Here is a 16,294-nt window from a genome sequence, read left to right on the forward strand (position 1 = left end):
GCTCTAGATAATTTTATCTCCACATTTTTGGCTGTTTTTTAAATGAAAAAAAGACTCTGTGCAGCAAGTGACCCCAAGCGAGCAGACAGGTTTTGCCATTAATGACAGAGAAGCTCCGAAAGAGCATCGAGACAATTCCTGCTGGAACGCCTGGGCTGTGAATGGAATGATAACAGGAATGAGGATGACTTGTCACCATTCCAGATGAAAGAGGGCTGGCTCTGTGACGAAACTCACCCATCACATTTCACGAGATTTCGGACCAGCAAACAAACACAGAGTCAGCAGAACTTTGAGGACCTACGTGTCGCATTCATTTGGGGTTTGCCCCAATTATCCACATCCCCAAATTGCACCTTAGATGATCCACAGGATCTTGGGAATGGTATAAAAGCTCTCCCAATCCAGGGCTCTTCACTTCGCCTTCCTCGCTTCATTCACCTCTGTGAGAAAGGTAAGCACCATCCTAAGGGATCTCTTTCCTTGGAATTTTCTCTTAGAAAATTCCAGTCTCTCTTTCCTGCTGGTTTTCATCAAGGTTGGGATCATCCGTAAGTATTCTAAACTTCTTAATAATCAGATTATTTTGTGTTAGTTTTATTTTTGTTCGCTGTTGGAAATCCGCAAGATTGGTAAAATCATTCTTTCCTGTCAGTAGGAATTAGAAAAATTACCAAAGAAGCTTCCAAAATCTTACAGAAGGTTTATTTGGCCAACAACAAATTTTTATGGGTTATATCATGGAAGTTCTTGGTATTTGTATGATAAAAGCTTAAGGGTCAGTTAGTCCTAAGAGGAGAAGCTGAGGGAGATGGAGGGGCTCAGCCTGGACAAAAGGAGGCTCAGGGGAAATTTTAGGCTCTCCACAACTCCCTGACAGGAGGCTCAGGTTGGAGACAGGAGGAATTTCTCCCTGGGAAGGGCCATTGTTGTAGGACAGGACACAAAATGTGGTGGAAGAAATGTACGGAGGTTGGATGAGAGCTTTATGTGGTTTTGGCAGAGCAAAGAACTGCTTTTAGATGGGAATGAAGGAGAAGAAATTAGGATTGAGACCCCAGGAGAGACGATAGCTCAGAGTGTGAACAGTTTGCAAAAACACCGATGAGAAGGAAGGAAAAAAGTCTTGAGACATAACAAATATTTTCATCCACATGTCCACCAACTGCCAAACCTTTTAACCCTTGAATTTCTGTCTTTTGCCCACTCCTCAGTGTCTGCTGACCTCCCATCCCTTCAAGATGTCCTGCTACGACCTGTACCCCTCCTCTGCCTGCGGCGTCCTGCGGCCCCAGCCCCTGGCTGACAGCGGCAACGAGCCGTGCGTCCGCCAGTGCCCCGACTCCACCACCGTGATCCAGCCTCCCGCCGTGGTGGTCACCTTCCCCGGGCCCATCCTCAGCTCCTTCCCGCAGGATTCCGTGGTGGGATCGGCTGGAGCTCCCGTCCTTGCAGCCTCTGGGGGCTCCCTGGGCTATGGGGGCTACGGGTCCCTGGGCTATGGGGGATTTGGCTCCCTGGGCTATGGGGGTTATGGATATGGGGGCTATGGGGGTTACGGATCCCTGGGCTATGGGGGTCTCTATGGCTATGGGGGCTATGGGGGTCTGGGCTCCTGTGGGGGGTACCGGGGTCTGTATGGCTCTGGCAGAGCCTTTGGCTCTGGCTATTGCAGCCCCTACTCCTCCTGGTACGGCCGCTACGGCCGCGGCTTCTGGGGGTCCTGCTAAACCCTACAGAAAACTCTCTGAATAATGTAGAAGGGCAAAGAAAATGCAGATTTTTCTTCCCTTTAAATTATTTCCCGATACCTCCATGGGTTTGATTCCTTGTTATGTTCTTCTCTACCACTTCTGTGGCTGAATGCAGTGACAGACTGGAGTGTCTTTCAGGCTCTGTTGCCTTGCATTTACAACCTTGATGTTACCACCTTGTTTGTGTTCTTTTCATTCTCATTAAAACTCTGTTGCATCACTGAAAATCCTCGCGTTGGGCTTTTGTGTCCTCACCCACCCTCTGAGTTTGCCAAACTTGCTGGGTAAAGCTCCCTGCTGTGCAGGAGGCTGCAAAAACATTGAGCAAACCCTGCCCAGAAGGGGAAAGTCTCCCTGGAGAGCCTTCCATGGAGCTAGTTTACCCATGGATTTACAATTTCAGTTGATTTACTGAATTTTCAGTGTGGTGGCTAAAGGTGAGCAGAAGTTTCCTCTCCATGTTGAGCTCTGTGTGCAGAAGCAATTTCCTCAAATCTACAGCAGGGACTTCTTGAGTGGACATGGAATCCTAGAACTGGGTTGGAAGAGCCTTGAAGATCGTCAAGGCCATGGGGTGGAACACCTTCAACCAGGACTTGGGCAATTCCAGGGTTGGGGCAGCCATGGAATCACCTGTTCCAGGGTCTCACCACCCTCACAGGGAACATTTCTTTCCCAATATCCAATCTAATCCTCCCTTCTGGCAATTTGAAGCCATTCCCTTTTGTCCTGTCACTCCAGACCCACTAAAAGTCTCTCCCCCTGTTTACTGCAGCCCCCTTTAGGTCCTGGAAAGCCACATTTGGGCCACCCCAGAAACTTTTCCAGGCTGAAAACTCAATTCCCTCAGCCTTTCACTTGGTATCCCCAGCATTTGGGACAGCGTTGGTTCTGTTTAATCTGTTTTTATATGAAATAGAAATAGAAATTGTGCCCGTGTTTTATAAGTAGCCTAAAACCCAACAAAAGCACTGCACCATAAATGTCATTATCTTCTTATGTCATCAGCAAAGCACAAAGGCACCTCCTGAGTCAGGCAGATCCTTATCTCACAAGGAATTTTCCTTATCTGCTTCAGCTGCCAAAAGATCTTGTGGTACAATTTCTCCTGCAGTAAAAAAATTTGTTGAACAACACCACGTTTAGAGAACTGTTGAGAAACTGAAGGGAAAATGTGAATTAAAAAAAGGCAAAAGCTGCTGCAGTTCCCAGCTCCTCTCTCTGTAAGAGGACAGGTAAATTCTAGTGTTGATTACCGAAAAAAGTCATGAAAAATCTGGGTTTTGTTTCACTGTCTCTGGAAAATTGAATGACTCCCAGGAGAACTCAGAGCTTCCCCAGCAGTATCTAAATGATAGGCAGAGGAGATGTTCCACATCCTGCCAGGACCTGAAAATCAGCCAGAAAATCTGTCTGTGTCCTGCCAGAACATGAAAAATCTGCCAGAAAAACCTGTGGGGAGTGAAGATGAGGGTAAGAAAAGCTCAGGTTACAAAAGGAGCCCTTAAGCAGGGTTTAAGCTGGACTCTAACGGAGATCCCGAGGTGCTTCTGCAGGGAAGGGAAAAAGGATCGTGTGATGACACTGGATGGTGGCTGAGCCACCACCCTTGGGTCAGGGCAATCCTTTATTTATTTAAATTAATATTTAATGAGTTGGTCATCAGGAAATGTAATGGTCACTGGGTGACGTGAGTGTGGCCATCACCCAGCGGAACCTTCTGTGGGACCAGGGGAAAAGCTTGGAAATCTGATGGAAATGGGAAAATTGGGTGTCCAGCTCTCATGGCAAGGGAGACATGGAGGGGCTGGAGAATGTCCAGGGATGGGAAAGGGGCTGGAGCAGCTGGAGAAAGGAGTGGAGAACCTTGAGGGAGCTGGAAGGGATCAGTCTGGAGAAAAGAGGGATCCAGGGGGAATTTTGGGATATGCCAGGAGAGATTTGGGATCTAATCCCAGGGAATGGGACAGGATAAGAGAGAACAGCCTCAAGCTGTGCCAGGGGAGGCTCAAGTGGGAAATTTGGGGAAATTCCTCCTGGAAAGGGCAGCCAGGCCTTGGAAGGGGCTTGGGAAGGTTTGGAGTGACCACCCCTGGAGATGTCCAAGGAATTCCGGGAATTCTGAATGTCCAGCTGAAGATTGACCCCATGTTGGACTCAGTGACCTTGGAGCTCTTTCCCAACTTAAATAATCCGGGGGTTCTGTGAAACTCCAGGTGGTTTCGAGGAGGGCCTTTTTGATACATCCTGAGCTTCTGGAGAGCCCAAGGCTCCCATTAACGCCTTTATCACACCCGGGTCGCCTCGCAGTGACGAAAGAGTTTTGCTCAATATTTCTGTTTATGAGTTGATTCAAATTCTGACGCTGCACGAAACGCAAATTACAACCCAAAGATTTCTTTCATCTCAGCATTTTAATTGGCCGAGGTTCACGCCTGGTAACGTTCCATGAAACGCGTTGGGAATGACAGCGCGGATTCTGCTGCTTCATTTATTCACCTCTCATTAGCTGACATAATGCTGCTGGCTCAGGTGTTAATCATCATTTTCATCTGCTTGAAGGTGCAAGATTTTTTTTCCTTTCTTCTTCACCCGTGGTAGATAAAAAATTGAATAAAACCTCAGTGTCTTCCTTGTGAAATGAGGAGCTTTTGCACGTGGTTAGAATTTGGATTTGGACAAAACCATCCAGCACTTTTCAGAGGAAGTTACAGATCTGAGTTTTGTCTCCCAAATGTTCAGGTTACAAACAGAGAAAATGTGAATTAAAACATCAGCACAGAAGGAGAAACTCACCCAAATAAAAGAAAACTTAGATAAGAAAACCCACTGAAATCCTGAGGTGAGAAACCATCAGCTGGTGAAGGGAACAGGAGGAGTTCACTTGGATAATTTATTTTTTTCTATGTTTTATTTTTAATATTAATTTTAAGACTAATTACGTTGCAAAATGCTGGGCTGTCAGAACCACATATTTATATTGCAATAATCACACCCCATTTCATGCATAAACTCTTAAGGAGGGTTTGGGAAGTGATTAAAAACACACCCCAAAAATATTTGGACATGTTTTGGGGGGAGTTATTCCCGTAATCCCCTGGGGACCTTCCCAAAGTCTGGGGGAAAGAACCTCCCAATTTCAGTGTAACTTGGGTAAAAGTGTGTGTATTTAATAACCCATCCACAGCAAATTAGGGGTTATGAGATGAGACCTGGCAAAGTTCATCTGTGAAAAACACGCTGCTATCCTTCCAGAAAAAAAAAAAAAATCTTTGATTTAGGTTCTAAATCAACAGGTTTTCTGTTTTAGGTTCTAAAATATTGTTTTCTGCATTGAGGAAGATTGGGAATCTCCCAATCCCAGTGGGCAAATCCACGATTCCCACAACGACCTGAGATTTGTGGTTGCGGGTACAAAAAACATCAGGAAGCTCCTTCCACCTCTCCAAGCATTCCATTGCAAAATCGGGGAACAGATGTGATGAGAGCCGTGATCCGGAGCCCTTAAACCCAAACCTGTGCACGGCAGCAGGTTCTGACTCCGATTAAAATCATTAATGAAGCTAATGAAGGGGAAGCTAATGACGGAAATGCTCAGCAAATGGGATTTAATTCCCGCTGGGTGGGATGGGGCTGCTCCATCAGGCTCCGAGATGAAAAGGAGCCGGGAGCTGGAATGTGCCGATGGTGCTGGGCAGAGATTCAGGGTGGTTTTGCAAACTGCAAGCGAGCAGAGTTTCGTCACTTTTGGGGAGTGATTTGGGCTCGTCGGAGGTGGCGACTCCCGGGCTCGGCGTGGTTCAGCCCTGGGGCAGCCCAGGGTTTGTATAAAAGCAGCAGTTCTGTGGAGCTTTTCCATCATTCTCCTGCTTTTCTCCTCTCTGTCAGGTAAGTCTGATGCCTTTTCATTGCTCTCCCAGCTCCAGGATGCCTTTGCTTTTCAAATTTTTATTCCACTTGCTGTTCTCAGTGATGGCATTGATTTTTCAGGACTTTATTTTTCCTTTCTTCTTTTTATTCTTTATCCTATCCCCTCTCCATCCCACTTAACCTCCATCCTACCCCATCTCCATCCCATTTCATCTCCATCTTATCCGCCCTATTCCATTTCCAGCCCACCCCATTGCCATGCCATGCCTATGCCATGCCATGCCATGCCATGCCATGCCATGCCATGCCATGCCATGCCATGCCATGCCATCCCATGCCATGCCATGCCATGCCATGCCATCCCATCCCATCCCATCCCATCCCATCCCATCCCATCCCATCCCATCCCATCCCATCCCATCCCATCCCATCCCATCCCATCCCATCCCATCCCATCCCATCCCATCCCATCCCATCCTATACCATCCACCATCCCATTATCCCACTATCCCATTATCCTATCCCATTGTATCCCATCCCACCTCTCCCAACACCAAACATTACTCCTCTCCCACTCCAATTTTTCTCCTGGGGAACGTTTTCCCTCATTCCAACTCCCCCAAAACTCCACCTTCCCCTTCCACTGACCATGGCTTTTCAGCAGCTTCTTCCCTGTGTTCCAGGAACCACCTCTGCTAGAAAATGTCCTGCTACGACCTCAGCCCCACCACCAGCAGCATCGCCTGCCCGCAGCCAGTGGCCAACAGCTGCAACGAGCCGTGTGTCCGGCAGTGTCCGGACTCCACTGCCCTCATCCAGCCACCCCCCGTGGTGGTCACCTTCCCCGGGCCCATCCTCAGCTCCTTCCCCCAGCAAGCCGTGGTGGGATCCACTGGAGCCCCGGCCTTTGGTGGCTCCCTGGGTTATGGGGGTGTCTACGGCTCTGGGGTTTTCCCAGGATACGGAGCTCGCTCTGGATACGGGATCTCAGCGCTGGCCAGCGGCTCCTGTGGCCCCTCAGTTTCTCGCCGCTTCAGCCGCCTCTTCCGTGGCTCCTGTGGGCCCTGCTGAAAGCACTGGAGCCTCCTGGGAATGCCCAAATCCATGGCCACGAGGATGAGGGGTCGACATTTCCATGGGCCCCTCCACATTCCTGATCCTCTTAATTCTTGTTCAGCATCTCCTCGTTGTTCGCTCTCGCTGCCTGTTACAGAATTCCTGATTTATTTATCTGGCATGGAACAGCCATTCCCTGTTCCAGCATTCCCAGTTTATTGCTCCAATGTGAGACAGCCAATTCCCTGTTTCAGCATTCCCAGTTTATTACTCTGACATGGGACAGCCCATTCCCCGTTCCAGCACTCCTGAATTATTGTACCAGCATGGGACAGACCATTCCCTATGGATTTCACCCACAATGACCAATATCCTTGGACATCAACCAGGAAAAGCTGTCTGAGGACATCTTGGAGTGGGACTTTGGTTGGACTTCCCCCAAAATTGTCTGGGAATGATTTTCCCTGAAATTGTCCAGGAATGGATTTTCTCCGGGAATGGATTTTACCCAGGAATGGATTTTCCCAGGAATGGATTTTGTCTGGGGATGGATTTTCCACATTCTGTGATCTCTAGCTTTGCAAAGCAGCATTTCGCGCTCATTAAAAATTCTTTGCATCGTACAGCAGCCTTCTGGTTTTATTTTTTCCCCCTTTCCACCCCATTTTCCCTTCTCCAACTGCTCTGTCCACAGGAGCTCCTCCCTGAGAAGGAGCACAGCCTGTTTCCTTGATTTTCCAAAAGTTTCTGCAATAAAACTCCTCAGGAGCAGCATTTCATCCTTTGAAGGTTAATAAAAAAAATTAAAAAAAAAAAAAAAAAAGAAATTAAAATAACAGAATTCCAGAGTCATTAAGGTTGGAGAAGGCCATGGGCAAAATTGACATAGGAAATTTACCAGGTACAAATATTTTATTATTTTCTATTTTAAGAGGAATTATGGAATCAAGGATTGGTTTGGGTTTCCAAAGGTCATCCCGTCCAGCACCTCAAGTTTTCCCCCCATTAGATCAGGTTGCTCAAAGCCCCTTGAACATTGCAAAAAATCAAATATTCCAGACATTCCTATTAAATTATTTGGGTTTCAATTAAAAACAAAATAAAAAAAAAGGAGGGAATGGGCTAAAGAGATTTTTCTTCAGTGTGTCTGATGGAGAATTTCATTTAGAGAACCTGAAAAAAATGAAGTGCAGCTCCTCCAATTGCAAAATGATAAAAATGGCAAATTCTCCCTTTGCCAATCTCACTGGAATCTGGCCCTGGGCCTGCAGAGAATTTTCCAACCTGGAGCATCTCAAAACCATCAAATAAAGATTTTGCCAGACTGGAACACCTAAACATTAAACAAAAATTTTGCCAGCCAGGAGCACCTAAAAACCCATCAAATAAATATTTTGTAACCCAGAGCATCTAAAAACCATTAAATAAAGATTTTACCCATTAAATAAAGTATGGAAATCAAACATGAGTGATTTAATTGCCATCGTGATCTGGCATTCTGCTCAAGGCTGTTTGCAACGCCTTTAATGAGTCAGCTGTTGATTAACATCTCAATTAACAGAGCTTCCCTTGTCCTGGGACTGAACACAGGGTAAGACAAGGGTGCAGTGACCTCTGGGGTTCAGGAGAAGAGTTTTTCTCATCCTGAGAGTTCTCTTCCAGCTTCCAGGAATTCCCTGTTTTCATGGCAAATGGATTGGGATCCTGAGTTGCTGCCATCAGAATTTTTCTGTCCCGTTCCTCTTCAAATTTTGCCCGAGAAATTCAGGAAATGTCACACTTGGACATATCCCGGTGTTGCAGTGGCCAGAAAATGATGATTTTTTAAATCAAATTGGCTCCATAACCAGGGGTCGAAGGAACAGTGTCTGCTGCAGAGCAGAGATGGAAAAAGGAGGAGAAAACTCTGTAAAGTTTGAGATGTTTTTGGCTCTTTTCCCTGTGTTTCTCTCTTTCCCCTCAAGCCCAGGGAGAATTAGGGGATTAAAGGTGAAGGAATTGTCCTTTGGAAAATCATTTGGGTTGAAATTGAACTGTAAAATATTCGATTTGTGGGCAGGGACTCCCTCCCCTATCCCAGGGCATTGGACACTTCCAGAGATGGGGCAGCCAGAAATTCCCTGGAAAAGCTGCACCAGGGCGTCCTAGCAGAAAGTGGGTTGCTCTGAAGGGAACACTTGAACAACTCTAATTTAATTTAATTGGATTTATTTATGGGAAAGTTGAAGGAACTAACAGAATTCCAGCAAAAATTTGCCTTTCGGTTAAAAATTCCTGTGGGAATTTCCAAGGGAAGTTTTCCAAGGGAAGTTTTCCCCCCTAGGGGCTATTTTTAAACACTGAGAAAAACCATAAAATCACCGCGTGGGGATGGAATTAAATCACAGCCCGGGGCAGGCATTGAGACACAAATAATCCGAGTCACCCGTGTTTGACTTTCTTTGGAAACACAGAACAGCCACGCCCGCCCTGAGGGAAGATCCCGATGGAATTGGAAGGGTTCCAAAACATCTTTATCCCTCATGGAATGACTTTGTGCCACCGCCAAAAGGACCTGGGCAACTTCCCAGTGTGGAAAGGCACCAAAAGCTGCCAGAATGGCAGAACCGCCCCCCAAAAACAATGGATTAAAACCACAGGGAAACTCTGGATTTTGATGCACAATGGTTTAATGAGAAAGGTGGAATGGGAATGTTGTGGTGGGGATGGAAAGCACCAGGGGAAAGGAAGGAAAGAGTGGCTCCAGGGTTGGCCATTCCACAGGGGTGACTCCTGGGTTTTCAGGCGTGGCAAGGTGACACGCCCTCATCCCAATTTCAGCCAGCCAGAGATGATGGACAGGACCATTCTGAGCTCACTTTTGCAGGAGCCACCCAGAATAAAAAGAAAAATAAAGAGTCAGAAAAGGGAATTTCCATAAAATCGGGGCTGAGGATGCTGCGGGAATTGCTGGAGGCTCTGTTGGTGGCTCTCTGCTCCTTCCTTCTCACTCCTCAGGTATTTAGCAGGGTCTGCAGCTCCCAGAGGATCCGTAGGACGAGTAGGACCTCCTGTAATTGTAGGAGCCGTAGGAACCCCCAGATCCCAGGAAATTTCCAGATCCCTGGAAGTTCCCAGATCCCAGGTAGTTTGAGGGTGCTGAGGATCCCACGACACTCTCCTGAGGGCAGGAGCTGAGGATGGGGCCAGGGAAGGTCATGACCACGGGCGGGGGGTAGATGACAGCCCTGGAGTCCCCGCAGGAGGTGACACAGGGCTCGTTCCAGGTGCTGGCCACGGGCTGGGGGCAGGAGATCCCGCAGGGAGCCAGGCAGCGAGAGCTGGAGTTCCTTCCGTAGGCAAACATCTTCTGGGAATGCGGAATGCACGAAGCCGAGGCAGCAGGAAGGTCAGAAATTGGATTTGGTGGGGTTTGGGCTGGGAAGAGAGAGAATGGGACAAAAAGATGGCCAAGAGGCTCAAAATTCAGCTTTTACCATCTTCTCATGCCCTTGTCTCCCATTTCTCCCAACTCTTAATTGTGGAGTCAATTTGACACAAAAATACTGCCCAAAATGAAGAGTAACCCCAAAATTAATAGTAAACCCCAAAATGAACAGTAACCCCAAAAGGAACAGTAACACCCAAATGAACAGTAAACTAAAATGAACAGTAACTCCAAAATGAATAGCAAACCCCAAAATATACAGTAAACCCCAAAATGAACAGTAACGTCAAATTAACAGTAACCCTAAAATGAACCCAAATGAACAGTAAAACTCAAAATGGAAAGTAAACCTTAAAATTAACAGTAACTCCAAAATGGAAAATAAACCCCAAAATTACCAGTAGCACCCAAATCAACGGTAACCCCAAAATGAACAATAAACTCCTAAATGAACCCCCAAAACTAGCAGTAACCCCAAAATGAGTAGTAAATCCCAAAATTAACAGCAAACCTCAAAATAAAGAGTAATGCCAAAATTAAGAGGAACCCCAAAATTGACAGTAACTCCAAAATGAACAGTAAACCCCAATCCCTGCCCTGATCCTGCTTCCCCTGCAGTTCTGGGTACGAGCAAAGCTCAGTTCAGATCCCGAGAGTTCCAGGAACAATTCTTACCCCTGTGGAGCTCGGAACAAGTCGGAGAATTGTCTGGAGAAGCCCAGAGCCAAGAGGGTTTTTATCCCTTTTCTTGGGCAATCAGCTGGAGTTGAAACATCCACGGCCGATGAATGATCCAACAAAAATTCTCTCCACCTGCCACTGCCCCAGATAAAGTGATTATTTCGCTCAGCAATTATTGCTGTTGTTGTTACATCCCCGCCATTACTCAGGCACAGTAATGATTTATTTTTTTTTCTGCTTTTATTATTGCTTTTTTTCCTACTTCTGGGATTGCCTCACGGATTGCTCAGAGCTTGATCCGTCAACACGAGGTGCTGACATAGCTCAGATCCCACCCCGCTTTTTCCAAGGAAAAGGGAATTGTGCAATTTCTCCCATTATTGACCCACAGTGACTCCCGTGACTCCGATACAAGGCATGTTCATCCACAGGCGCCTTCCTATGGAATTTGGGAATGGGAAGAGCTCCTTCCCATCCTCCCGGCCAAGGAAACACTCCCAGCTTCATGAAATGTCCAGGTGAAGTAACCTGGGAGTTTTCCAGGAGAAATCCACGTCCACTTTTTAGGGAGTCCATGGGATCAGTGCTGCTGAGTGAGGAGGATTCATGGTTTGGGGTGAGCCAGGTCAGGGAGGGGATCTGTGCATCATCCCTGGAAAACCTGGGAATGTCCAGAGGCAGCTCCAGCTGATGCAGAGGTCTGGATGCAACTTCAGCAGATTTATTGTCCAGATTCCTCCCTCTTCATCCAGTCACGGATTAAATTTCCTGTTGAGTCTCCACATTTTCCATACCAAACACTATTCCCAAATTTCCTCAAAAAATGAGCTTTTCCCTTCCAAAATCCCTCCACTTTATGGAGTTATAAACTGAACAGTGGGGTTTTGAGTAGCCCTGAGAATTCTTTTCAAAAATGTCAATTTTATTCTGGTTTTTTTTCCATTGGTAACTCTCAGGGTACCTTTTCTTGGGTTTCCCTGAGTTTCCCGAACCCCTGAAATTTTCAGTCAAGAAGATTCACCTCAACCAAAATCAGGATTAGGAAAAATCAGGGGAGGAGAAATTGTGGGGCCACAACCCCAAAACTCCGGGAGCTGCTCCTGCCCCGACCACACCTGGTTTCACTTTATGAGGCACCGAACGGTGACAGAGGTGCCACATCCTGACAGTGAATCCCAAAATCCTTGGGAATCACCTCTGTGCCAACCTCTGGGCTCTCCTGAAAGGGCAAAAGGAGAAACCCAGTGGGATCAACCCAAATAAACCCTAAAATTTCTTACTTTTGGGTGCTGGTGTTTAATTCTCCTCCTCTGCTCTGCTCTGGTGAGATCCCACCAGGAATTCTGTGCCAAATTCTGGTGTCCCCAAGCCATGAAGCTGCTCAGGGGGCTGGAGCCCACCCCATGTGGATCCAGACTGGAAATGTTGGGAATGTTGGGAATATGGAGACCCCAGAGCCCCTGCCAGGATCTCCAGGGAAACTGGAGAGGGACTTTTCCTAAGGGATTGCAGGGACAGGATACAGGGAATGGCATCAGGGGCCACAGAGGGGGAATTTGGGCAGGAATTGTTCTCTGTGAGAGCCTGGCCCAGGGAATTCCATGGATTCTCCACTCCTGGAAGTGTCACAAAAAAAAAAAAAAAAAAAAAAAAAAAAAAAAAAAAAAAAAAGATTCCCCAACATTTTTACCAACTTGGCAAAATCAGCAGAACGCTGCAGGAAGCGAAACCGCATCCAAAAAAAAAAAAAAAAAAATCCTCAAGGAAGAAACCGGAGGGTGTTGGGAGAAACTGATAATTGTCCCGAGGGATAAAACAATCGGGATGGCCCCGCCGAGGGTTGGGAAACCCTGGGCATGTCTCAGCCCCCGCGGGCGATCCCGGGATGGGATAAAAGGCTCCTGGCTCCCAATTCCTGCCATCCCAGCTCCGGATTCCTGAGATTTCAGCTCCTCGGGCTTCTCCTCTTCGGGATTTGAGTGAGTCTGGGGGGCGCCGTGGGGGTGGCCGGGGTGGGAGTCACTCTTTGGGGAGGAAGGCAGGGAAGGAGGAGTAGAGGGAGAAGGAGAAGGGAAAAAGAGAAATATCGGAGTTTTTTGAGAGGGGGCTACTTGGAAGGAGGGAGGGAGGAACTGGAGAAGGGGAAAACAGAGAAAAATTTGAGGTTTTGGACAGGAGCTGTTTGGGAAGGAGGGAGGAAAAGAGAAGGAAAAGTGAAAGAGGAAAAAAAACTCTGAGTTTTTCCAGAGCAGGTGACTGGGAAGAAAGGAGGGAGGAGAGAGGGACAGGAAGAAGGGGAAAAAGAGAAAAAATCTGAGTTTTTGAGAGGAGGTGCCTGGAAGGGAGGGAAGGAGGCAGGGAGAGAGAAGGAGAGGAACAGGGACAAGGGGAAAAAGAGAAAAAAATCTGAGTTTTTCCAGAGGAACTGCATGGGAGTGAGGGATGGAGGGAGGAGAGAGGGAGAGGGAGAAGAGATAAAGAGAAAAATGTGAGATTTAGGAGAGTTTTTGAAAGGAGGAAAGGCAGGAAAGAAGGAGGGAAGGAGGGAGGAGGACAGAGGGACAGGGAGAAGAGAGAAAGAGAAAAATGTGAGATTTTAGAAAGTTTTTGGAGGGAAGGAAGGAAGGAGAGAATGAGGGGGAAGGGAAAGAGAGAAAAATACGAGCAGGGGCTCTGCTGTCCTGATTTCTAACCCCTTTTCCTCTTCTCCCTCCCCTTCCCCAAGCAGTTCCACCTCTTTCCTCGCACCATGTCCTTCTCCAGCCAGCTCAGCTCCCGCTGCTCCGCACCCTGCGAGGTGTCCTGTCCCCAGCCCTGTGCTGATGCCTGGAGCCAGCCCTGTGTCACCTCCTGCGGGGACTCACGAGCTGTGGTTTACCCTCCTCCCGTGGTCATCACCTTCCCAGGGCCCATCCTCAGCTCCTGCCCCCAGGAGAGCATCGTGGGCTCTGCATTCCCGCAGGGAACCCAGCGCCCCATGGGCCTGCAGGGCTCCCTGGTGTATGGAGGCTGCTTCTCCTCCTCCTCCAGGAATGTCTGGAGCCAGCGCACTGGGGGCTGTGGACCCTGGTGAATCTTGGAAAAATGAGAGGAGGGGAAATCTGAGGGGACCAGAGGGAGCTGGAGCAGGAGATGAGCCAGGGATGTGGCTCTGTGGGGTTGGGGGAGCCTGGGAGATGCTCAGAACCCATGGGGAATGTTCATGATCCATGGAAGATGTTCATGATCCATGAGAAATGTTCAGAACCCATGGGAACTGCTCAGAATCCATGGGGAATGTTCATGATTCATGGAAGATGTTCAAAACCCATGAGAAATGTTCAGGATCCATGAGAACTGCTCAGAATTCACGGGAAATGCTCAGAATCCATGGAAACCCCTCAGCACCCCTGGAATCTCCTCAGCACCCCTGAAATCTCCTCAGCACCCCTGGAATCTCTTCAGCACCTCTGGGAGCTGTTCCTCCTCTCCCCCTTCTTGTTTTTAATGTAGATTTTCTCCAAATTTGCCTTTTACTTCCTCAAAACCTGAATTTGTTGCTCACAGCCCACCCGTTCCTCACTGCCCGGGCACAGAATTCCAGGCAATTTGTCCGTGGATGGGTTTGTTTGGGATTGGGCATTTTGTCCATTTGTGGGTTTTTCCTTGGACACCTCCATGTCTGACAGGAGGAGTCTCACCTTGGATCTTTGAAATGTGACCCAAGCAGGAAAAATGTGATGAAAATTATTTGTTTTGATTAATTATCTGGATTATTAATTTAGATCAAAAGCACCTTGTGTCTTTCCACTTTTATCCCAATAAACTCCTGTGTTTGCATTCAAATTCCTTGGATTTCTTCTTTTTTTAACAAAACCTTTTCAAACCCATGGAACCAAACTGTGCCCTTATCCCAGAGATCTTGGGAGGAGGGTTTGGCTCTCCCAGGGAATGTTTTTATGGATTCACCCATCAAAAAATTCCCACTTCACCTTCCCAGGGAACCAGGTGGGATGGAACTGCCCAGTCCTTGGGAAAAAATTACCATGAAAAATCAAACAGCCATTCCAGAGCTGTTTCAAGAGTTCATCCCACCCAAACAGAAGAGGAAAACTCCAAATCATGATGCAGAAAGGATTTTATTGGTGCAGATAAATGGGATTAATTCCATGACAGCAGTGCCGTTGGGAATTCCAGGGAAATTAAGAGGGAATTCTGGGGAAATTCAGAGGGAATTCCAGGGGAATTCAGAGGCATTACAGGAGAATTTAGAGGGAATTCAGGGGGAATTCAGAGGGAATTACAGAGGAATTCAGGCATATTTACAGCAGAATCAATGGGAATTGCGAGCTGAGATCAGATCCAGAGGGAAACATTCCTGGGATGAGGAGCAGCCCCAGCCCCTCTCAGAGCTCTCCACTCACTCACAATTTGCGAATTTGCTCCTTTTTCTGCTGGATTTGCTCATCCAGGGAATCCTTGCTGGGCTTGGCAGGTCGAGTATAGCAGGGGTAGGAAATTCGGGAATAGGAGGAGGAATTTCGGGAATAGCAGGGGTAGGAATTTCTCGAATAGCAGGGGTAGGAATTTCGCGAATTGCAGGAGGAGGAGGAGAAATTCCGGCCACCAGAAGAGACTCCAGGCTCACAGGAGCTCTGGACACCTTCGGATCCGAAGGAATTTCCCATTCCCAGTGGGAACGAGGATCCCACGATGCTCTCCTGGGGGCAGGAGCTGAGGATGGGCCCCGGGAAGGTGATGACCACGGGAGGAGGGTAGACCACGGCCCGCGAGTCCCCACAGGAGGTGACACAGGGCTGGCTCCAGGCATCAGCACAGGGCTGGGGACAGGACACCTCACACGGGGACGAGCAGCCGCTGCTCATCATCGCTCCTGAAGACATTTTTTGGGGATGGATGGTAACCTGAAATCGAATCAGAGCTACAAATCCCAAAATTCCGGAGGGAAGAGAAATCCTGTTCTGGTGCTTTCCATGAGCAGGAAAAAAGGAGTTTGGGAAGAGTTGGGTTTGTCCCTTTTCCAACCATCTCCCAACACTCCCTGGAAATTTTTTAGAGGTAAATCGGAGAATTTTTTGAGCTCAAACCCTCCCCAAGCCCCCAAACCCGACTTACACAGTGGCACAGCAGGAGATGGGATAAGAATCGCAGATAAATGATTGAAAGTCTCAGTGTAGGAGCTTTTATAGAGCTCCTCACTCCACCCCAAGGAAAGGGAACCACTCCTGTCCTCCTTTGTCCTCATTGTCCCTCAAATGCCATTTTTGTTTGGCTTTTGTCTCTCAATCCAAGTAATTTGTGGCCATTGTTTCTCCCAAAACTCCACCTGGCGTGGCTTTAAATCCCGGAGATTTTGGGATGTCAGACAGGAAGGGCGATTCCCACCTTTGGCACAAATCCCAGGCTGAAGATTTGTTTTGCTACGAGCTTTCATATAAATTGTGTTTTGGTGTTTTTTTACAAAATTGTATCGAAATCCCACAATCTAATGCCCTCACATGGATCA

General features: G+C 47.6%; 1 protein-coding gene and 1 pseudogene across 2 annotated transcripts; both read left to right on the forward strand.

The window, feature by feature from the left end:
• Positions 1-1,241: 1,241 nt before the first annotated feature.
• LOC306813914 (uncharacterized protein) lies at positions 1,242-1,730 on the forward strand (the record flags this gene model as incomplete). The annotated part of the gene is made up of 1 exon (XM_079329596.1): positions 1,242-1,730. One exon carries the CDS (start codon positions 1,242-1,244, stop codon positions 1,728-1,730), a length of 489 nt encoding a protein of 162 aa, XP_079185722.1.
• A 4,596-nt stretch (positions 1,731-6,326) lies between these two features.
• On the forward strand, positions 6,327-6,695 carry LOC306813922 (scale keratin pseudogene; annotated as a pseudogene). The gene has a single exon. The product of its transcript is annotated as a scale keratin pseudogene (transcript).
• Positions 6,696-16,294: the final 9,599 nt, after the last annotated feature.

The sequence above is a fragment of the Erithacus rubecula genome (assembly GCF_903797595.1).
Source record: "Erithacus rubecula genome assembly, contig: SUPER_33_unloc_1, whole genome shotgun sequence".
In the NCBI taxonomy this organism is placed as follows: Eukaryota; Metazoa; Chordata; class Aves; order Passeriformes; family Muscicapidae; genus Erithacus; species Erithacus rubecula.